This window comes from Pavona decussata, unplaced genomic scaffold, assembly GCF_977016875.1.
Source record: "Pavona decussata unplaced genomic scaffold, jaPavDecu1.1 SCAFFOLD_90, whole genome shotgun sequence".
In the NCBI taxonomy this organism is placed as follows: Eukaryota; Metazoa; Cnidaria; class Anthozoa; order Scleractinia; family Agariciidae; genus Pavona; species Pavona decussata.
In genome coordinates, this window is record NW_028145507.1 from 565,907 (window position 1) to 589,772 (window position 23,866).

Sequence of the window (23,866 nt, forward strand, 5' to 3'; positions counted from 1 at the left end):
TATTGGCAGGTCGCAAAACTAGAGCGCTACGAGCTGCCATCTAGGCCAGCAACGCGCAAACCTAATTAACTGAATGACCTATCATGCCTCACCTATCTAACCAGCGCTGCTGGGTCGGACCGGAGTATTGGCAGGTCAATATTACCAAAAGTCATTGAAATGAACTAGAGAACTTAGCTTGGGGAAGTCGCTACGCAGACTTAACCGCCACAGTCTGGGCTTCACAACATAAACTACACCTGTAAGGTAAATCAGCACTCAACAGACAGTATTTTTATTATTGGCAAGTAATAGGTAGTACTTGTTGGAGACAAGTACATGTTAAGACAAAAGTCAGTATGGACACTCTATCATGCAATCACAGACTTTGCTTTTTTATTTTTCTTGAAGGTCCTTTCATTTCAGACGTGGAAAAGCTTTATCGAAGATCATATGGTAAGTGGTCTGTTTTCTTGGCAAGAGTAGTGAAAACAAAACAATCACAATTATGAATGGTAGTTTGTCAAATTTTTGTTAGTTGCTACCAGTGTACTAATTAATTTGGAACCCATTTTAGATAGAAAAAAAAGCATGGAACAATAATTTAATTCAATCCAAATGCACCACTGTATAGCTTTAAGTGATGTAGAAGAAAGCAACTAACAATAGTAAAGAAACATATCTAAGGAGTGAGCTTAGATGGGATTTAAGTCACTTATGCATAAAGTCTGCAAACCACTTGAGCAAACTGCCATGTATACAGACCAGAACAAAGATTATTGATGTCCATGTCTGATGAAGTGGTAGGTGAGATAGAGAAAGTCATGTTGCCTTTCACTGTTTGCAATTTTGTAGATAAAATTGAAAATGTGCCCATGGTCAGTATCGCGTGGCGTGATGATGATAGGTCAACATGGGATAAGATGCTAGAGAGGGTGAGTTGTGTAACCATTAACCGAGACTCATATTTGAAGAACTTCTAGTACTTTAATTGCTTTAGAGTACATGTATATTGCTGATCAAGCTTATGACCTTCGGCTGTACCAGTTGGTAGAGTTTCATTTGTGGCATGCACATTTAAAACATTAAATTTTATTGAAGCGTGTAGAACGTAACTCTTTGAGTTACCTAAAGATTTATATGTATAAAGTCATCTCCTGAGGATTTATAATTGCTGGAATTCCCAGTAGAGTTTACATGGTTATTGCAGACACCTTATATATGGAAACTTACATTTGCAATAAGTGCTTTGTAGCACTTAAGCACTTTTTAAAATATGAATAATTTCAATATAAATAATTGTTTAATATAAACAACAACTCTTTTATTGCAAAGTTGGAGAAGTACAAGAGATGCCAGACGTGCTAATAGCAGCTGAAACAGGTAAGTTGTTTCTTGGCTTGTTCCAGTTAGCTTAGAGGTTTATGCTAAAATTGAAGACTGGAGAGTGAGCGATTTGGTTTGAAACACTATTAACACATGCAGTGTACATGAAGAGTTGGATTAACCGTTTGCAAACATTGTCTGATGTTACAGTCAACCCAGGTCACGCGTGAACGATATTTTTCAAACTTGAAAGGAGTTTTGAAATTTACATGTCAGTTTTGAAAATCGCCAACGAGATTTCAGAGTTCCCGTATAAATTCCCCTTGCTTATTGACGGTATAAAGCTATGAAGTTTTCTTTACATTGCAAAATTGAATATTTCAAGAATAACAATTGTTTCCCAAGTATTTTGAATCTTTTTTTCAGTTAATGCGTATTTTTCGGAACGATTTCCAGAGAAATGTCCAACATTCCATTCACACGTCGGACATTACAAAGAGAAACTCGAATGTTCATTTCATTCTTGGAAATACTGTTCACGCGTGACCTGGGTTGACTGTAACTTATCAACCGTTATTGAAAACATCACGCAACTTTTTTGTCAATGCTCCTAATTGCACCAACATATTATTACAAGTATGTCTACACGTGTTTATGTCCTTGCTGACATGTTTACTCGAAATGCAGGAGCAACATGCATCCTTCTAGAACATCTGCATCTTTACTTTAATCTCCCTTGCATTCTGTAGCATATACAGTAGAACCCCCAGTAACTCGAACTTGGGTAACTCCAACTAAGCCTCGTTTCCCTTGGATCTGACAACGTGAGAATTTGGGCAACATCTTGATGAAATAACACGTGTTGTAAATGCAATCTGTAAAACATTGCCAGGCTGCCCTTTGTTAAAGGGGAAGTGTCATGGGGTTTTTGACCTCTTTGAAATACAGTGTAAGACCTTCACATAGCTACAAAATAATTCTAGAACAACGAGAGGAAAGAAATCAACTCAATTATTGAAAGGAACAACTCATGATCTCTTGTAGCACGTTTTGGAAACAAAAATGCAAAAACTTGAAAAACGTTACATGTAGATTAACATTAATTTTTTCAAGTTTCAATAATTTATTCCGGCCAACTCTGTCTCTGGTAACAGGCATTAATCAACAATTTACTCCACAGGATAATTTATAGCAAAACAACACAATTACTGTTTTATGTTTCTGTTGGAAGGCAAACATTTCTGGGTTTTCAAATGACATCAAATTCGCGTAATACTTCCCCTTTTATAGCATCCTGTACACAACATTGCTAGACCTCTTGTGATATGAGAAAAATATAGTCGCAACCATAAAGTATATCATATTTTTTGCATACAGGCTGAAGTTGCTTTTTTTGTTTGTTTATTTGTTTGTATTGTACAAAATAATTAATGTAGTGGAGTTAGAGGACTGCTGTGGACTGCGTAGATCTATATTTACGTACGTGTATCTATTTATGTTTGTAATAAAGTTTTGTGGATTGCCTTCAAGTTTTTTTTTGTAGGAAATCTGTTCTTAGGGCTGCTGTGATCTTATTATGCAATTTCACAAATGGATGCTTGTGTAAACTGTCCAGTGGATCGTATTTTGCTTTCGTTTATATATTTGTAAACATTCAATAGGAATGCATGCATTAAATTATTTTGATTGACAAATCAGTGTTAATATTCATGAAAGTATATTATTAATTAAAACAGATGCGGCTCCAGAGTCATTTCGATGGAACCCCTGTTTGTCTAATCAGGTACAGACTGACACAAAAGGCTGCAGGGTTCACTAATGAAGAGGTTTTTGATGACATTTTGGTACTTTGTTTGAATTTGAAATGTACGTTTAAAATAACCGAGAGAAGATGGGACTATTTACAGAAGTTATCATTAGATATAAATTTGAATGTACATGCTAACTTAATCTTATCTTGATTGATGTGCCTGAGTGTCCAAAGAACATTACTCCCTGGAGACTCTTGAAAAAAAAACATCATAAAATTATTGTGCAGATATTCACATGAGTCATTGTGAATATTTTTACCAGGCAGAGGATTTAGACTTAAGTCATGTATACATTTTTAATTATTGCCTCATTTGTTATAATATATCCAACTACAGAACCCTGCTGATGTCTGAAGGCGTCACTAGATTACAAGATGGCAATGTTCATGTTGCTCTGATGGGATCGGAATTTGATGAGCAAGGTATCTACATACATATGCACTTTACTGTGACATTTTTATGAAATGATCTTGTAAACAAAAAGAGATTGTTACGGTGGAAATAGAAAGTACATGTACTATACAAACATTGTTAATAAGAAATAGAATGAATGGAAGCCATTGTAAAGTCAAATGTGAGATCTTTAAAACATGTTGTAATTATCTTGATAGCCTGTGGAAAACAAAGACGGAGCTTGGGCACACTGGACATCGAAATACGAATTATGCAGCCCACAATGTCCTCAGCAAGGTTGGTTGTTGGGGACATAATTGCAGGTGTGTTTTCAAATGTGGATGTTACAATTTTTGTATTGTTTCAGTAGTTGTGTTTTAATCTAGGACTGTGGAAACAGAAATTTATTTTGAACTTGTCTTTTTTCTAGGACACGAGGCTATAACTCATCTTGGGTCTGCGGTAACAGAAGCCTGTCATGCTGCGCAGGCAGTGCAGGCGTAAAGGTAATATGCACTTAATTTCTCTATACTGACCAGATGGATTGCATAACCGCCTTGTTGGTGGACAAAGCAAAAGAAAATCTGTTAACATAGCTTACATGAGAATGGAAGTTAACTCCTAGTGAAGATAATCTTACTGTCCCCTGTACACATTGCCATCCCAACGTTGCTGCCATGACAACACACGCAAACCATCATACATTGAAGTGGAGTCACTGCACTTATGGAGATCCAGGATTTTGTGATCCTCCAGCCTGTAAACAAGCTCTTAAGCGGCGCATAGAGCGAAGAGAGGCGAGCTTAGCAAAGCTGAATTTTTCTCTTCTACCTATACACCATTCAAATTAGGAGTCTTATCCCAGGTTAGTTACTCTCCATTAGGTGATATTTATGAACTGCCTATTTTATACTGTGTGCCTCTCTACTTAAAACCTTCTTTATTGTTCACAACACATTCATGTATTAGTGCTGGTCCATTGTTATCGGTACATGTACATATATATTTTTTTTAAGATTGTTGATGCATTAAGCATTCCTCTCTCATAACAGAGCCTTTCTCCAGCAAAACAGAGAGTTACGCCAAGAAGAAGATCGGCAATTGAAAGAATCGGTGAGTAAACTTGCAATAAGATGAGTATGCATCTAGACACGATGTTACATTAACAGTCCCCAAACGGACACACTTTAGGGCAGGCATCAGGAGACACTTGACATCTTAAGAAAATTCTTGTTTAAAATGCCCCCCAAAAAAGGCACTTAAATTGCATATCTTTGCAGATTCAGTATACTACATGTACATGTAGACCCAATGCGCATGAACAATATTCACAAAACTTTTTAATGATTCAGAAAAAAAAAATACATTTATTGGCAAAAGTGGATGACAGAGGTTGTTCAAATGCATCAAAATATGTACATTTATGCAAAATGTGGTTATGGTAAAAGTTGTTTAGTATTGGGCACCTTAAGATCTCTAAGACGGACACCCTTCCAGGGTCACAAGCTGAAGCTGAATCTACTGCATTGACAGGATCTATCAGTGAAATGAGAGGCCAGATAAGCGGTGTGCGACAAATGCAGACTGCAGACTTGCAGACCTGCAGACTTGCAGACTCAACATACTGACCTTTCCCAATTCATTTTAAAAATAGTATTGTGTAACCTCCGCCATTCCATATCATGCGCTGTCCGCTTGGTACGCTTTGATACTTGGCTATTTTCACGGTTGTCGTTCAGGAATTAAATTCGTACGTGCGCCAGTTTTTGAGAAAACGTTGTCAAACTATATAGCAAACAGCATAATAGGGGCTAAGTTCTGGAAAAAAATACAATTTTAGTGATTATTTTACATTGTAAAATATCAGGATCGGGTAAACGCTCTGACGAACGAGGCCTGTTGGATTGAATTTATCGGGTATCGAACGCCTGGCAAGAACGAATTAGCCTCACAGCGTTATTCAAAAGACATTAGGGACCGATCGTTTATTACGTCCTGGGGGGGGGGGGGGGGGCGGTGGTTTTCCAAAAAATCGAGTGTATAAAAATTTTACCCCCCCCCCCAAAAAAAAAAAAAATTTTCAAACAAAAGTTTTACCCCCCACCGCAATGACAGTTTGAAAATTTTACCCCCCCCCCCCCCCCCCCCATGGTTGGCCTGGTGGTTGAATTGTTGAGAAGTTCTTGGGCACTACGCTTGGTTACATGCGGTAATCGCTAGCTCTCTGAATCTGAACTGGCAAGAGAAACAATCAGAAGTTAGGCGAAATTCAAGTAAGGGAACGTACCTTAGAATATCTCTTCAATGTCTTGATAATAACGATGTTTTGTTATTGCTGGAGTCTATTCAGTCGTCAAAAAAAGGTACACAGAAGGTCAAAACAGCTCGGGGTTTGAGAGCAGTACAGGAGCATTTGATGTATGGATGTGGATCAAGGATGTGGATATATAGATTTTGAAGAAGCCTACCATCTCTATTCGTCTTTTGGTCAATTTTTTTGCCCAGATAAACAAGCCTTCAGAGATAAACTGCTTGATGAAATACACGGTTTGTCTGTCTATGTCATTACTCAACCTATTACGCTGATTACGTGCAAGATCTTTGTCGCTCTGAAGAATAGTAGCGATATGGAGAAGTATCTAGTCGATTTTACCAACTCTATGATTGATGAGAAGAATGATTGCTAAATCGACAATTAGTGCCCTTAAAATTTTACCCCCCTCACTTTTCGTACAAGGAAAAAAATTACCCCCCCCCCCCAATAAAAAGAGCTCGTTTAAAAAAATTTCCCCCCCCCCCCTCAAAAAACACCGTCCCCCCCTAGGACGTAATAAACGATCGGTCCCTTAATAAGGCTTTTCTGATATTTTGATTGGTTATCGAGATATCCGAGTTCAAAGTTAGAATAGCAAAAAGATATGTAGACGTGTTGCTCAAGTGGTCGCCATGCCAAAGTTAGTTTGAATTTAAAACCTGTGCGAGATTTTAGCTTTTAAAATTTCGTAAACAACAAATGCCTCCACAAGGGATTATATCACCTCGATCATACTAAATACCGCGAGCTAGTGAATCAGCAACACTCCATGGAACCAACAACACTAGCACATGATTCTCGTTAAATTCCAAAGTCGCGAAAATCAGGAAGTATGCAGGTCGCGCAAGTCTTCACGGTTGTCCTCTGAAAGTAGCCAAGTAGCCTTAAAAGCGTACTAAGCGGACAGCGCATGATGTGGAATGGCGGAGGTTACACAATATTATTTTTAAAGTGAATTTGGAAAGGCCAGTATGTTGAGTCTACAAGTCTGCAAGTCTGCAAGTCTGCAGTCTGCATTGATATTTTAGAAAATAAAAAAAATCACTAAAATTGTATTTTTAAAATGAATTGGGAAAGGCCAGTATGTTGAGTCTGCAAGTCTGCAGGTCTGCAAGTCTGCAGTCTGCATTTGTCGCACACCGCCAGAGAATGATTGTAGGGTCGGCTGGAGTGAATTGAATATATGCTTCCTCTTAGGCATTATGATGTTAAATCCCAGAAATCGTCCACTGAATCTGCTCTCTCATGTCAGTTTAGTCAGAGAAAATACAGTGTATGATGCCCGCAAATGTAATTGATGTACATGCACAGTGTACGCTGTGCAATGTACATATAGATCTTCTATTATGCATTTCCCTGTTCAACGAGTTTTGTTGGAAATGAAGCAGAAACAAGAGTAACTCGCATTATTCTTCTTAGGAAAGGAAAGACAGAAGAAAAAAGGAAAAAACTGTAAGTTAAAAGATGATTATTGTGCACAAAATATAAATACTGGCAGTAATTGCCAATTGCCTTCTGAACGGCCTTAGGGGTCTTCATTCTGTTATTTTTCATTTCTTTGAACAAAAATAAAGAATTTCAAGCAAAATACTATAATTATATGTTACTTGATGGAAGACTCAGAGAGAAATTAGCTCTCCTGGCAATGTGGGTCGTTGCTAAGAAGTTGGCCCAGTGGTAAGGGCGCCGGACTTGAATTCCGGAGGTCCTGGGTTCAAGTCCAGCCTCGGTCACGCTTGTAAATAGCCAGCTGGTTTGCCTCCTGCAAGTTGCGAATTTTTACATGTTGTGTATGATTTGATTTTTATTTGTTTCCCGTTATTTCTGAGTGGAATGCCTGTAAACTAGTTTTGGGTAGCTAAGTGCATTTCCACTATAAACAAACAAACAAACAAAAGCATTACATTATAAGCGACGACCTTATTTACTACAACAAAAAATTCCGCCCGAAAATGTTTCCTTCTACCAATTTTGTGAATGTTTCATATTGTTTACTACCTGTAGGGTGAACATGGAACTGTTGCACAGGAAGACAACCAGGAACAGGTAAAAGAAATGTTCTTCTGTTTAGTTTCCGGCTGACAATGTTGTAATCCGAAAGCGGCTCTAGCCTCCTATTCCTCTTTAAAGAGCGAGCGATTTGAAGAAACGTGAACCCAATTTAAAAACTTGATGATGCATGCCGCGGTTTTGAAGCTCTATTAATGCAAAAATAATGAACAAGAAAAAAGAATTTCAAGCGAAACAATTCAATTATGTTACTTAATGGAAGACTTGAGAGAGAAATAGTCTGTCTCGACAATGAATGAAGGTCATTGCCCATAAATTAACCGCTTCACATTAAAACTCACGGCCTTATTTACTACAACAAAAAATTGCATCCAAAAATTCTGGCCTGAAAATGTTTATTTCTACGACCTTTGTGAATGATTCATTTTGTTGTCTACTTATAGAGTGACAATGAGGCTGGAGCACAAGATAACAACGAGGAGGTAAAAAAAATGTTCTTCTACACTGTATAAGTTCCCCACTAACAAACCCAATAACGTATTTAAGAACTTGATGTTTTGAGAAGATAAAAGCACAAAAAGGTAACATTTCTAGCTATTTCTTCGAGTTGTCAGGTTTCCTGTGTTGAAAGCTTGAAACATTTTGAAAGCTTAATTTTGTCGAGTTCCAAGAAACGGATTTCGAGGGCTTTTTTAATATGATGGTTAATGGCCCACCCTCGTATGGAGGGGATAAGAATTCGGATGCAAACTGCTTAATTATGACCGTAAATGACTCGTACTGGATGGTCCAATGGCGTTTTAAGTATCTGATGCTTGTTAAAGACTACAATCGTTGATTTAATGCAGAGAGAGAACAACAGAATTTCATGGGGATCAGTAATTATACATAAATAATTCTTCTACAAATACAGTCCTTGTATGTATTATTTGCTTTTCGCATGAGGTAGTGTTCAAATTATACTGTAAATACATAGCTTGAGTGACTACGTCTTGTATTAAAAATGGACAAAGTTGGAAATAATCAACGCAGACAAGCTTACGTAATCAACAACACAACTTTCAAGAATGTGCCTTCACTTTTACCTCGAGGATATACCTCACGCTGAAATGCGTTCTGAAATTAAAAGAGATGCAGTTTAGAAAATATAAGCAAAGTAGAAACATTCCGCAAAATCAGGGGCATTCAAAACGACAGAATATACCTACCGTGATTTCTCTCCCTTGCTCTGTCCGAAACTGGAAAAAGCAAAGCAGCGCGTTGCATTGTTGTGCCTACAAAATTAACCACAATGCCTAGTTCCTTTGATCTTTGCGCGACCACAATCCATTGCACTTTGTAAGAAAGCGCTCGCAAGGCCCCATACATATATTTCTTTGCCGATTAGAGTTGCTGCCTTACTCGGTAGCTTCAGGCTCCCTCGAAGCAACTAGCTTTGAACCTTTCCTTGAGCACATTGTGAGGCTCAGTTTTAACAAGCTTTGTAGGATAGCTGAACTGACGTCTCTGAGGTATTGATCCTTGGAAAAATAAAGCAATGATGAAGTAATCAGAATACATGCTCTCACATATAGAGCAAATCTACGAATTCGGACATTTCTAAGGTCGCATATGTACTGAACACTATATTGCCACTGAAAATAACCCTTATACCCCATCTGCGTAAGCCTGTTGCGTAGCATTCTTTGAAAATTATTAGCACGCGCTTCAAACTGAAGACAAAGTTGAGTGCAAACTAATCCTCACCAACTATCAAATTTTCACTGATCACGTTAAAGACATATTCTGTTCACTTCAAAAGCCAGAAAAAAGTATGGAAAAAAAGAATGGCTATCAAACTCGGACTAAGATAAAAATAGAAGGTTTGCCTTGAGAAAGGACGTGTTTGTCAATGTAGTCGCGTATCCAAATCCCGGATATTCCATCCCACTTTTTTGACAAACCTTTTTTTGGAAGGTCATCCTTCAGTTCCTCCACCAGAAACTGGTTCACTCTTGTACCGACTTGTTTAACAAGTTTGTTCTCGTCACGTGTCCATGTGTTCACCACCTCTGATTGGTCAGATAACTGGCGTTCTTATGTCACGGCCATTTTATTCAGCGTGTTACCATGGCAATCTAACGCGTGTTTCACGTGACTCAAATGTTTCTCCACTTGCTCTTCGCATACGTGCGCGGAAAAAGGATCAGCAAATCTATAGAACTAATCTCCATACATACATGTACCGTGTTTCATGACGGCGAGAAATGACAGGCGGCGTCACTCGCAGGCTACATGTTACATTCTATAATACGATGTATAAATAACTTTACCTATAACGAGCCAAAACTAATTAAATGATCTTTAACAGGAAATGTCATAAGGAGCATAAACATTACATTATACAAAGGTAACCTCAACTAGCAAAGATCTCCCGTTTTTGTCCGCAACTATGCTAGCAGTCTGAAATCAAGATTTGGGTTAAAAAGAATCGTAACACCTTTAGAGTGACTGGAACCATGACTGTAGCAAATTTTGCCACCCTGTTCAGATTTCCATATGTAACCCACATCTTTTGTAGAATAAGTCTCTTGCAGAAATACAACATCAGCCTTGCTATTACGTGCCAACGAAAACATGCCTCCTCTTACACACTTCATTTAAGCTTCTTGCGTTTAAACACAATAAAGATAATTTGAATGGTAATGCAGATTATTGTCGCACTGCAGAAAGATATTTGCAGTGGTATGAAATTGCAAGTTATTTAAGAGGTAAAGCTTTGAACAAATGGAGAATGAAACAAAAACAGAAAGACACGAAAAAGCTACAAACACAAACACACATCTAAAGGCCCTTAATCCTAGCTCAAAAACCTGGTGAAACCAACAATGGTAACAAAAATCTCAACCAGAAAAGGAGCCATGCTACTTTACTAAGTAAAAGAAGGCGAAGAAGCTGAAAATAATGCAGTCTAAATTAAATGTATCCTCGAATATAACCATGCAAGAGCTTGCAAAGCTAACTAACGATCAATTTATAAATGAAAAAGAAAAACAGCCAAACTAAGCTCAGTTGACATTATCTTGGCATAGAGTGGAAGCTTCTTGGTGTCGCGTCCATGATAAACCTGTCCATTGGTTATTAATTTATCCACATTGAATCAGTGAAGCTTTCTTCTTGTCCTGTGTAACAGGCAGCACTGCTTTCCTAATTTCCTCTACTTCTCTTGGGTAGTCATCCGCCACACCAAGTTCTCACTCGATATATATAAGTCCTTTGTCTTTGAAAAAGCTCAACTTTGCAATAATGGGGCGACACTTGATTTGTGAATCATTGGTGGTTTGTCAGGTCTAATTGTGACGGCCTCGTTCAAATTCCAAGTTATCAATTTCTTTTTGGCTCGTCTTAAGCTGATTTTAAAGGAGTTCTATTACCACCTCCTCTGTTTCCAGGTAGCTATCTTTTTTTTTGGTCTCTTGTACATTGAAGAATTTTATGTTGTTCCTTCTGGAGTGGGCTTCAAGCCAAATACTTGTCTTGTTTCCTTCAATAGATAGTTTGTGTTCTTCAGATCTTCAGCGAGTGTATTGTGCAACACCTTCATCTTTGACACCTCTTGTGATGAAGATTTAAGAGAATTGCATCGCTTCTCATTTTGCTCTTTAATAAGTTCTTTAAGTTACTCTGAGTTCTTCAATCATAGGATGAATCTCTAAAAGCTTATTAATCTTATTTATCATATCTTCTTAGCAACTGCTGGCAAGGGGCGATTCGGGATCGTCGCCATCTTGCATTTCAGTAACAAGTGAGGTATTGGATTCTTCCTCCATTTGTGGAGTCGCTTCTCTCTTTTGTTTTCATTCTGGTTCTCCCTGCAAGTTATTCAAAGTTTCGCTTTCATCAGACATTACTTGTAGGGCTTTGCAAGCTTCAAATGTCTTCCTATTCTGACATTTTAGCAGAGCAACAAAGGACACATCAGCTTCAGTCCAGTGCACAGCGGTATTTGGTTTTTCTTGGTAACAAAGGTAGCAAAGGAGCTGTGACAGATTAAAGAATGTGTGACCTCAGACTACAAGTAAATATGTTGAATTTGACAGAGATTTTTGCGGGTTCAGTAACTCATCTGGAAAGAATGCTATCTTCTATCGATGACATTGGGTTCTGTGCACGTTGTTGGTTTTGTTTTGAAAATACTTTGTAACGTGTTTTGGTGTGGACAATCATGTGTCAGTTCCAAAAAAAAGGTCAATTATGTGAAAAACGTGTATCAGTAATGACACCGTGTATGGATTGTATCATTTACTAGCATTGTTTGAGTGAAAATCAGTGAAAGTATCAATTCTTTAAGAGAAATTTGTATCTATTCTATTCATGGAAACCAAAGGCTCTCAGGAGTTTAGAAGGCAAAGTTTATCCACTGGACTGCTGTGGCTTGTGAAGAGAGAGGCCCACAACCCATCCGTGAGGCAAGAAAGGCTGAAGCCTGGGTGCCCAAATTCTGCGCTGAGACCCCCACGTGCGCCGAAGCGAGTGAAGGTTCAACTACCAGTACTCCCGAAACAGCTGTCCGCGAAACTGGCGTTTCCACAGCAGGCACAAGGGCTTGTTCCGCTGCTAAAGGTCCCCTCAGGACTTAGATTAATTTCATGCTTTGTTTCCCTGTGGTTCAGACTTTGACAAACTGTCACAAACGATATTTACACAATTCTTCCTTGATAAGACGAAATGACTCTCTTTTGCTGCCGCGCAATGTAATGCTGTGGACTTTTGTCTTTATGCTCACAAAAAAAATTATTCTGTGATCTTCTCTTGGTTTTTATTTGGTCTTCACAGAGTTTCTTGAATGGCAGCGACAATAGGACCAGCTTTTGTCTGAAATGTAAAAGAAATACTTATCCTATTATTATCTCGTATTTTATTGTTAAATGTATTCCACACTCTTTCTTGACTATTTTCTAATTTTCTTGAAAGGTTTCTAGAAGAGAGCACCGAAAAATCGACGGCGATCAGTTTAAAGTCAATAATTTTTAACAGTCCAAAATGGCTTCTGTGTCCACAGACTATTTGTGACATGTTTCTGACTAACAGCCACACTTACAACTTAAGGCAGAAAGATTTTTTATCAACCTAGCTTTAACACAGTAACGCACGGAAAACACTCAATTTGATACCTAGGTCCAAGACTCTGGACCAAGATACCAAGCAAAGACAGATCGGCTGCCAGTCTTAAGCAGTTTAAGACCCGGATACGCATGTTACCATGGCAACGGAACACGTGGCACTTGTGTTTACCAGTTGCAGGATCCCTAGCGACATATGCAAAGTCCCTGAAACCAGCATCAAGAAATATTTTAGGACACAACAATTACTCAAAAATTAATTTAAGCCTAAATTTACTAGCCCCCCCCCCTCCGCTGCGCTGGCTAAGGCAACGAGCCCAAATGTTCAAGCAATGGCTTGAACTTCCTTGTAACTTCCTCCGTCACCCGGGATACAAGTTGATCCAGCACTGGCGAAGAGAGAATGGTAGAGGCAGTATCCGCCACGGTTGAAGCTGTTGCGACAGAACAGGTCGACACCAAAACCTCCGGCACCATGGAAGCTTGTTGGTCAGATGATGAGGATAGCAAGTTGCCTTCCACAACTTGATTCTGCCTGCTGGCCCGCCGCGGAGGGGAGGTTACTAAAGCCTCCAAGGCCTGAGACGACGGGCGCTTGGATCTTTGAGAACGGCGAGGAGGCATCTACAGATAAAAAAGGAAACAAAACCAGAACCGAGAACTAACACTGCAATGGAAAATAACAAGCACTGAATACAGTAAGCAACTAAACAGGCATGGCTGACAAATTGTCGCCGCAGGCGCCTGTCAAAGCGAATAATGTTAAGCAAAATAACCTGAGAGCAACAAGGGCTCTAATAAAAAATAAAATAAATAGAACAAAATTGAGAGCAACAAGGGCCCTAAGAAATTAAATTCGAGCAACAAGGGCTCTAAAACAAACAAGAGCAACAAGGGCTCCAATTGAAATAAACATGAACCACAAGGGCTCAACATAAAATAAAAATAAACAAAAGCAACAAGGGCTCTGTTAAATATACAAACTGTTGAGAGCAACAAGGGCTTCAACATAAATAATTTTGAGTAACAAGGGCTCTAAAACAAAACAAACAAGCAATAGCAACAAGGGCTCCATAAAACACACATGAACAACACGAGCGCAGGGAATAAATATAATAAGGGCCATAAGGTGCTCACAAATAAATGAACTGCAGGCACAAGGGGTCGAAGTCCTACTACAAACATAAAATGTAATCTGAGCACCGCAGGGATAAAGAAGATCAAAGAAGGCGTAGGGCCTTCAAGATGGCTCCCCAATAGCTACGATAAAGGGATACTGGCCGCGAGAGTTCAAGTGAACACCATCGCACAAATAAGGACTGACGGTGGGATTACTAAAACCCCTGTGACGCCAGGAAAAAACATCGGGGCGAAGCTCTAGAACACCGTTTAGATACTGATTAAGGATCGGTGCCGCCGCGTTGAAGAACGGCGCGCGAACACGAGGTATCACCTCGCAAACACCAATGACACGTACCGAATAAGATGCCAAGAGCAATTGGACCAAATCATCAATCTCGGAACCTCAGGACGATCATTAACAAGAACATTAGGGCAAGAACATTAGGGCATTAGAATAACAATATCAGGTCGACGAGCCGAAACAACACCAAGGTCATAAAGGCGAAGTTTCTCCACAGTACGACCACCAACGCCATGCAAGTGAATCACGGCGTCACCCACTCGGAAGCACGAGCATCGAAATTGGATGAGAGGTCTGAACTTAGCCTTCGAACAAATGAATGGCCCAATATAAGAACCGCAGGAGGTGAGCTAGCCATGGAAGAGACCAAGCCAAAGAAAGAACCTAAGAAATTACAACCCGTGAAATGGACTACGCACACGTGCAAGCAGACTACAATCGACCCAACCGAGATCTAAAAAAAAACAAAACAAATCGAACGAAAACGAAAAGCTTTTAGCTTGCAAAGACAAATGGGCCAGGAGAAACTACTAAAGGGGGTAAAAAATGATGAAACTCACCTCGAATGAAAAAGTATGTCTTTAACCACCGTCAAGATGAACTGAAGTAACACTCACGTGGATGTCTGGTCACATGGCCAGCGTAAACTCCTAAAGGGTATCGGCTGAAATGTGAATACTTGCCACCCCAAGTCCCAGGCCCCCAGGGAACTGAAAAATACTCACTTGGAAGAAGACACATAAAAATCCTATTTGCAAGCAAATATTTCCTGTAGTATCAGAATGTAAAAATTAAGAAGATTTTTGTTCAAAAAGGTCTATGACAGAAGTCAAGCAAAAACAACATTGCACAAAATGTAACAGTAACAATATAGGACAGATGCAACACTGACTAACCTAATGTAATCAAAAATGTGTATGACACTGACTTGTAAAACGTTAAAAACCAAACGTTTATAAAAACTCACTAACCTGTCTCACATTTTCATATCCAAGAACAACATGGTTACAGGCATCAGCAATTTCTCTGTAGTACTGCTTGACCTTTACCAAAGGAAAAGACTCCTTGACAATACTCTCAGCCTTCACCAAAACTGCTCTTTCAGTAGAGCCTAAATTATCAATAAATCAATCAATCAATTAATCAATCGATCAATCAATCAGTCTTTAAAAATACTGGAAATTGTAATGATCATCCCTTCACTGGCTTTTTAGCACTTATGGCAGGTAAAGTTTCAACTACAGACTCCACATCACGCCCTACCCCCTCCACCGCACTCTTTTCCACATAGCATAAAATTATCACATTTTACGCTGTTTATGTCCATCAAGTTTAATTAATGCTGTCTGATTTCACGCCAATACATGCACGCATCAGTGTTCAAGAGCCTCGGGCTTCTGAAGGACACATCAAGCCTGAGGCACCATTTCAGCTCTATACCCTGGCTGAGGTGCTCCTATTGTCACTTTTTCAGAACTTTCCACTCTTGGAAAATATTGTTAGTAACATAACTCAAGAAATTCAACATTCTATACAAACTCTAACCCTGACAACATTTACATGTACCAGTGAAAATATTTAAAACAATAAATTGTCTTACCAGACTGCTCTTCGTAACTGCAGTTTGTTGGCCAGTTCGTAACTTTACCAGGATACGGTCATATTGTCTGGTGTTCTCAGGACCATGCACTGCTACTGCCTCATTACATGATTTCAGACTTCCAATTTGCAGCGATACCTAATCTTGAAAGAACACACAAACAAAAACTACTTTTTTATACTAGTACTATGTACAGTGTGTTTCCATAGGGGTTTTCTAGGTGCTTAATGGGACCAATGAAGGTGAAACGCGATACAGATCACTGGTAATTTATTGTGTGGCATTCAAGACTACCATATGTTGCAACTTAAGACTCTTATCAGATAAACTATTGATCACAAAATTATTGAAGAAGAAAAAGTATAAGTGATGGTTTTGACTTCAAAACATTTTAGTAACATTTTAGTTCTAATGTATTGGCCTGTATGGACATCTCTAAATTTTTATAGAAATAAAAATAATTATGAGAATGATGTACTATTCTAGAAAGTGACACAGGCATACTCGGAAAAATAATTGGAAGGTCTTACGTTGGACTCCTGATAGGAGCACTCGGATTTCTTTTTTCCCGAGTATGCCTGTGTCACTTTCTAGAATAATACATCGATCATTCTCATTCATTCACCAGGCTGGAAATATACCATCACATTTATTTCATTCATAAAAAAATATTATATTTTTCATGGGCAGAAAGTATGCAAATCAAGTTAACTGAGGTAAAACGATACTCTATTTTTACTTACTTGCCAATGTTAGCTTTTGACTGCAGGCAAGAAAGGAAGGCTTCATCAAAACGTCCAGACAAATGTTCTTTACAGGCCTAGGGATATCATAAAATTCTATGAACATGCTACTCAGGAGATTACATGGTGTGATTTAACACAAAGTTAATTGGAAAAAAAGGCATTCACTTAAAACAAGACACTCAAATGCTTAATGAACCCTTACTCTCAATGCTGTACAAAACAAACAGAACTCTATGTCAAATCCTTGGCCTCCCAAAGGTCGACAAAGGTCTTCATTTTCATCTATCTTTTGAATCAGAAGCAATAGCGACTTGTAATCCACTGTCACTGGAATAAAAGTCAATTAAATAATTAGTAGTAGTAGTTATGCATCATTGTTTGACAATACAGACATCACAAGAAATATAGTCATGTATATGATATAGAGTAATATGAAAATCAGTGATTTGGTTTCCAATATTTAGACCAAATCATAAATAATATTGGCAGATTTAGACTTACCAACAAACTTTATCTTGTACAGCTTTCCATCAATGGTAACTCCCTTTTCTTTGATTGCATTTTTTTCTGAGTTGAGTCTTCAAATAAGCTTTGTTAGTTCTTGCCTTAATGTGAAAAGAAGAAATAATAAAAAAGAGAGAGAATAATCGAGAGAGAGCCTCAGATAACTTAGTTTCAAACATCTCCCATAAGTGTCTAGAATACAAGGCGATAACTTTAATGTCATCATTCTGGTTTCCTTAAAGGTATTCTTTATAAGTTCTAGTGACTTACTGTTATAATTGTCATGGACATCACCAAAATTAGTACCATTATTATTGTTGTTAACTGTAAATTTGCTATTGTCACCATTGTTTACAGCTGTTAGAAGTAATGAAGTTTATTTTAGGTCATGAAGTTATTTCAGGCCTAAAGTACCTGTTTTCCTTGAAGTTTCCTATGGCTAAAGGAAAAACTGATCCACAGCTTTCTGAGCTTGAATGATCCACATCCACTGCGACAACTCCAACAGACACTTGATCCTTACCTTTATAATTTCAAAATATTGAATTTCAAATTAACCTTGGCAACAACATGGAATTACTGTTTACTGAAGATGCAATCACGTTCAGCCTAGTGGATCCAGTGGTATGGCAAAGTTCAAAGAGTCTGTAATGTAATATTCTACCCCAAAATGTTCAACACCGGGCAACGATACAGAGAGAGTCCATATTTCAGATACATGTAAAAGATGATGACTGCAAATGCTTCTTCTTAAAATATAGCCAGCAATGCAGCATATACCTTGTGAAATCTACTTAAATATTTCATTGCTGATGGGTTTAAATATTTAGTAAAGAGTATATCAACTAGCAAAATTTCAAAGCTATAAAATAAGATATCGACAAGAAACAAACTTGGAAACTTGAAGTTAAAATCACATCAGTACCTGCAAAAGGGCGTCCATCTAACTTAATGTTAAAAACCATTGTTGGCTTGGCTGCGTGGTGCAGATTGGCCTCTCGAATGGCCCATACCAGTGCTTAGCCTAAACGCACAGCATATCCTGGAATTCCAGTGTTATGGTCGAGTGGAGCAATTCCAAGCACAGACTGAATTCTTGAAAACACCACTGACTTGCATGCTTTTACCATGTTTTTTCTCAGCAAACAATTTAAATCTTCTTCTCTCTTCAATTAACGAGACAAAAGGTAGGAAAATGCACACAGTTAGTATTTTGGTGTAGAAGGTTCAAAGAGGTCAGGTCAAGAAAAACAGGTTGACCTGTGAAAACACAAATCAGAGGATTGGTAATAAAAGTAGTCAAACAGGTGGAAGATCAAGAATACATGCAGTCGTGATTTGCAAGCCTGGCTTTAACTGACTTGATGGCCGAAAGTAAAGCAGGAACACACGTGAGACTACGAAGATCAGTGGATCTGCGAATTTTGTTTGTTTTAGTTTTAAACAAAAACCTAAGAAAAACACGGAGTATAAGACTGACTCTACAGTGAAAAATGAATTTGTTTTCGATACAAACCAAAACATTTGACCAAGACCTTCACTTCACTGCTCACCTCTTGCAGAGCTCACGGAAGCAGCATCGTCCCCACTCCTCCCCTCTGAGAAGCTAAGTTGACGGATGACCGTGACTTGAGATCTGCTGGGAGACTGGGACGGCGAAGAGAGAGGCCGAGCGCACGCTTCGCAATCCGTCAGAAGGAGGTCCCGTCGGAATCTCCTCCGATAATGAAATCCGATGACTTCCGAGGCCGCCTTCGCCTTTACGGCCTAAATTCAAAATTTACGTAGTTTATAGGCCCCAAATAGTGCCCAGAAGCGCTTGAAAGCGATATTTTAACCGAGAAATTCGTCTGAACAAAAGAATAATCTCTTTACTTTTCTCGATACAAAACATATATTCAATGCAACTTAAACCTCCTGTTCACGGATGACGGATTTCAGCTTCAACGGCGTGACATCTCCCAAAAGGAGGTTCTCAAATCACCGGAAATGGAAAGACTGAATATCATACAAAGGGCAAGCCAGGTGAAGCTCATATATGGCACAAGATTTCTGTTCACCAAGTTCTTAAAAAAAGGGAAAGGACAAGAGCTCGAATTTAACATTCTTTCTGACTCCTGTTGAAAAAATAATTTATAAACCATGTGTTGTGGATTGTGTTTGTATACGTATATGTGTGTTTGTGGCGGGGGAGGGGAGGGAGGTACTTCGTAATATGGACTATAAAGGTACATCCATGGTCTTTGCACTGTTTCGGCTTGAAAGTGTTATAGACACAAGATCTTTTAATTGTTGTGCGAGATTTTGTAAAGTTTTTATTTTGACCTTGACGCGTTGTTAAGCAATCAAAGGTACCTTATACTGATTTTCCGCCAATTGCTATTGTCTCCGCTTACTTGTGTTACTTCTAAACAAAGACAACTGTTCGATTAATATCCGGCTAACAAACAAGCGCTCCTAACGATTCTGCCAAGATCATTTTCTCTTGTACTGATCTGTACCTATATTCGCCAAAAAAGCCATTTTCATGAAATTGCTCTTTACCGTATCTGAGATGTCTTTCTCTTTCTTTACTTATTTCCTATTTGAATTTTAGGACGAATATTGATGCGAATTTATTACATTGTAAAATAAAATGTCATTCTCTGATCTACAGAATTAAATAATACACTCTAAATCAGAGCTACTGCATCTAAATTATCAAGGAAAAAAAGTGATAAAATGTTTCTTTGAAAAAGGTTCTTATGAAATAAACGGGCTTCGATGCTCCTCTTGCTCTAGAGCCTTCTGGCACTTTGGGCACAACCAGGTGGCATTGGAACCTTTGCAAATCATGTGAGGAATGGTAGGTACACATTTCCCATGATACCACTCTTTGCATGAACTGCACTCAGCACACCAGAGAGATGGAGACTTTTGGTTACAATTCTCCCATGGCATCCTGCATTTGCAGATAACAGGGACCTCTTGAACAAACGCTGGTTCTTGCTTTCGCTTTTCTTGTACTTTAGCCAGGGGGAAGGGGTCAAAAAAGGCAGCGTTAAGGCTCTTGAGCAGGTGTTGTCTCATGGCTCCACTGTCAAACGTCAGATCAGTAGGATTAAGGCCACTGAGCAGAGAAACCAAAAAAGCGATGGCAAACACTCCACAGTCGTCATGGTTGTTTTGTCGCTGTACCCGGGGGACAATGATTTTGAATTTCTTTCCTTCTTCATAAACCAAGGACGCTATTTGCTTCTTTACAGATATCGGAATTCTGCCGCGGAATAAGCTGTCGTAAAGATTAACCTCTGAGGGATTTGAGCACCCGATGTTGGAAGCCAATACCCAGTGACTACTTCCAGTATAGAGAATTTGAGCAAATTCACCCTTCTGTACTGAAATGTTGTTTACTAGTCCCAGAGTTGTATTTTCCATACCGCCGACACCAGGAAACTGCTTTCGAAGTATGGAATGCGCTGCTCCTATTATGTGATCAGTAAGCCACTCTCCATTCTCTATCACCTTCACATCTCCTTCAGCCAGTACAAAGTTGCTCTTTTTTGAGGCGCTACCTTTCAAAATTCCAACGAACTGGACGTCACTGTCCGATCCCGTATTCGAGTTTGCTCCTGCGCTTTGGTCACTTAATTCATCACTGAGTGTTTTCTCATCAGTTTTGGGCTTCGTGCGGCTAAGATGCTCCTCAACTTTCTCTCCGGTAAATATTTCTCGATCATGACCATAGGCCTCGTTAGATTCTTCCTTTTTGACTTTCACATCTGTACTTAGTTTAGGTTGCTTTGCCGGCACTCCTTCAATATCACGCAAAGTGACATTGTAGCATCTCTTTAGGATGTTTGCCTTCTCTCCGGCACGTCCTGTATATGGATTTCGTTTTGGAGGTACCGGCAAGATCTTGAAAGCAAGTTTTTTCTCCTTTTTCCTTCGGGGCTTTTTTTTTAACTACTCTCTGGGTTGACTTTTGAGATTCAAGAATGACACCATTTTCCTTCGGGGCGGCCTTCAAAAGAAGATGGTGACATTCTTCTAGCTTTTCTGTTACTTGTTGCAGGACTTCTCCATTTTCCGATCCCTCCACTATGTATGTCATATTTTTAACCTGCCCCAGTAATTCGCGACATCTTGCAGCACTGGTTCGCGTCCGTGGAGCTTTTCGAGGAAGATCATTCAAGGTTACTTCTTCTTTTAAACAGCCGACAACCTCTGGAACAGTTTCTCCAGCCTGGCACTGTGATGGAACTTGTTCGAAGCTTTCGCTTGTTTCTTCTATACCTTCAGACATGAATAATTCTTCGTCCAGTGTGAAGAAAGGAGAATCTTTAAATGCACTCGGGAGTTTGTCAAAGGACCACAACGGGACGTGAGTAAACACGGCGAAGAAGTGCTTGCACGGCAGTCTGTGCCTTTCCCAGTCGAAACACTCACAACTGGGCTGCTTTGTTCCAAACTCCACCCGGTAGCTCGTCTTATCCTCCAAACTACTCTGGCTTTCCACCGAAAACACTCCATTTGTGATGTCGATAACCTCGACATGACCGCTGGGAATTGCCCCTGCAAGAGAACGTTTCTCCAAACAATGCTTTATAATATGGTGTGGCCTCTCTCGCAAATAAGAAGGGATGTTCGGATTATAGCGGCGAAAGGCTGCTTGCAGCTTCGTGTTTGCTTCCACGTACCTAGGAGAAAAATATTAATTTCATTGAGTGTTAGTTATTTTCAAGGAAAAAAAATAAAATGAAAATAAGTAAATAATATTAACAATCATCATCATCATCATCATCATCATCATACTGCTGCTACTATTGCTGCTACTACATGTACTGCTATAATGATGATGATGATGATGATGATGATGATGATTTTGATGATGTTGATGGTAAACACTAAGCCTATATGTCACCAAGTTGTTCAAATTTGTTGTTGTTGTTGTTTCTTTTGTTCGGTAATTTTTTTCATGTTTTTCATATGTGGTCACGGTACAATATTCCAACTGGTTGGAAGCTAACTGTATCACTGGGATGCGATGCTTTTCCTTGCCTATTTATACTGTGAATCTGAAGTAGACAAGTGACCAACCCAGCTTTCTTAGAAGTTCAAAGATTTTTTTGAACGGGAGAAGAAGGACCAAGCAACTGAGAACGTTTTAAAAGAAACACGTGAAACGTATCGATCATGTCTGTCTCTATCTTTCTGTCTGTCTGTCTGTCTGTCTGTCTGTCTCTCTGTCTGTCTGTCGCTCTCTCTATCTCTTTCTACTTCGCCCTTTCATTCCTCCAAAAAACGGTCCATACCTGAGATATTTATCAGGAAGGAATTCTTCAAGTAGGACAGTCAACATCCCACTTAAAGTTGAATGGTTGTGCCCTTCCAAGTAGTCGTACTTAAAGGCCTTGTTCTGTCTCTCTACTGACGCCATTGTTGGTGTTGACTGTGGTAAGAAACCGGTCTTTTCGAAAGGCCCATACCCATTTCTGTAAGGATAGAAGTAGTAGTAGCAGAAGTCTTTATTAAGAAATCAGTGACAACATACGTGTGTCTTTACAATCAATAACCAATCATACGCATTACAAAATTGAAAAAAACATCTATTTACAAAGGCCCGTTTAAATCGATCGGTTTTTACTTTGGGAAATGTAAAGTCATGAGCCCTTTCTCTAAGAACCCTTGTACGTTTGGGAAGGAGCAAGTTATATATTACATGACCAGTGTCATTTGTGATTCTATTGAAAAGATCACTGTCCCTATTCGTAATTACATCGGATATCAAAATGATCTTACTTGTATAGCCAAAACGATAGGTTCGCCGAAAAAAAACGTGTCAATCCCATCTAAATATTTGCGTTGATAGACAGAGCCCCACACTTCTAATCCATACAGAAATAATGACATTATTAAAGAGTCGAAGAGTTTGCTAAGCTGATCTTTAGTGTACCCATAATACTTGCATACTCTAAGAATATACAGTCGACTAGCAGCTAGCTAACAGGATAACAGAACTTGCATGTCTAAAATTAGTTTTCGACGGACGAATGAAAGTCAAATGCTTCCAGAGTAGAAAACAATGCTCAAACTAATTTCTTGTGATACCTTGTGTTGCGGGAGCCATGTCTTTGTGATATAGTTCTGGAATTTAGTGCTTGACTTCCATTCCTCGCTGTCCTTCAGCTCGCTCAATTTCTCCGTGTACTCTTGTTCCGTCCTGGCCCTGGCTATTGCTCGTAGCTTAGCGAGTACTTTTGGCTTACTTCCCAACATACCATTACTTGTTTTTCCAAGCCATCGTTCCCATGCCTGTTCACGGTGAAAATCACAGATGAAGATATGAATCTCTACAAAAAAAATGGAAAAAGAATATTTTCAGCAAATTAGGGGATTTTGTTTTATGTTTCCTTAAGATCTCTTCGACTGTAGATGTAAGTTTAAGTGAGCATTGCCCGATATTACCTCACTGATCTCACTTCAAGTAATTTGAATAGAAGCTCTCAACTCTTCTGAAAAATGACAAGGAATTTTGATCGCCTTTGTCGCAGGACGGGGGTGGGGGGAGTGGCGAGGGGGAATTCGTGCTGGACACAACTTCCTACCGCACTGTCAAAACAACTTAAAAAAAAAATAATATTTATTTAATTTACCTGGAAACAACCTTTCAATTGCT

The 23,866-nt window shown here is 39.0% G+C and overlaps 1 protein-coding gene and 2 long non-coding RNA genes across 3 annotated transcripts; 1 reads left to right on the forward strand and 2 right to left on the reverse strand.

Moving 5' to 3' along the window:
- Positions 1-3,116: 3,116 nt before the first annotated feature.
- On the forward strand, positions 3,117-4,781 carry LOC146474313 (uncharacterized). Its single transcript, XR_014866181.1, has 3 exons — positions 3,117-3,538; positions 3,728-4,015; positions 4,562-4,781. It is a non-coding gene; the product is annotated as an uncharacterized LOC146474313 (long non-coding RNA).
- Positions 4,782-15,330: 10,549 nt separating this feature from the next.
- Positions 15,331-18,744, reverse strand: LOC146474314 (uncharacterized). The gene is made up of 8 exons (XR_014866182.1): positions 18,725-18,744; positions 18,134-18,374; positions 17,623-17,731; positions 17,206-17,309; positions 16,907-17,031; positions 16,702-16,778; positions 15,959-16,101; positions 15,331-15,469 (listed from the first exon to the last, which is right to left on the reverse strand). It is a non-coding gene; the product is annotated as an uncharacterized LOC146474314 (long non-coding RNA).
- A 2,266-nt stretch (positions 18,745-21,010) lies between these two features.
- Positions 21,011-23,424, reverse strand: LOC146474315 (uncharacterized). Its single transcript, XM_085117218.1, has 3 exons — positions 23,299-23,424; positions 22,503-22,682; positions 21,011-21,887 (listed from the first exon to the last, which is right to left on the reverse strand). Exons 2-3 carry the CDS (start codon positions 22,625-22,627, stop codon positions 21,011-21,013), a joined length of 1,002 nt encoding a protein of 333 aa, XP_084973344.1. The 5' UTR covers positions 22,628-22,682; positions 23,299-23,424.
- Between the last annotated feature and the right edge of the window lie 442 nt (positions 23,425-23,866).

Bases quoted from the DNA above. Each gene is read 5' to 3' on its own strand.
- LOC146474315 (XM_085117218.1), bottom strand. From the start codon at position 22,627: ATGGCGTCAGTAGAGAGACAGAACAAGGCCTTTAAGTACGACTACTTG. The intron at 21,888-22,502 runs GTATGGACCGTT...TTTTTCTCCTAG, and splicing joins CTTCCTGATAAATATCTCAG to GTACGTGGAAGCAAACACGA.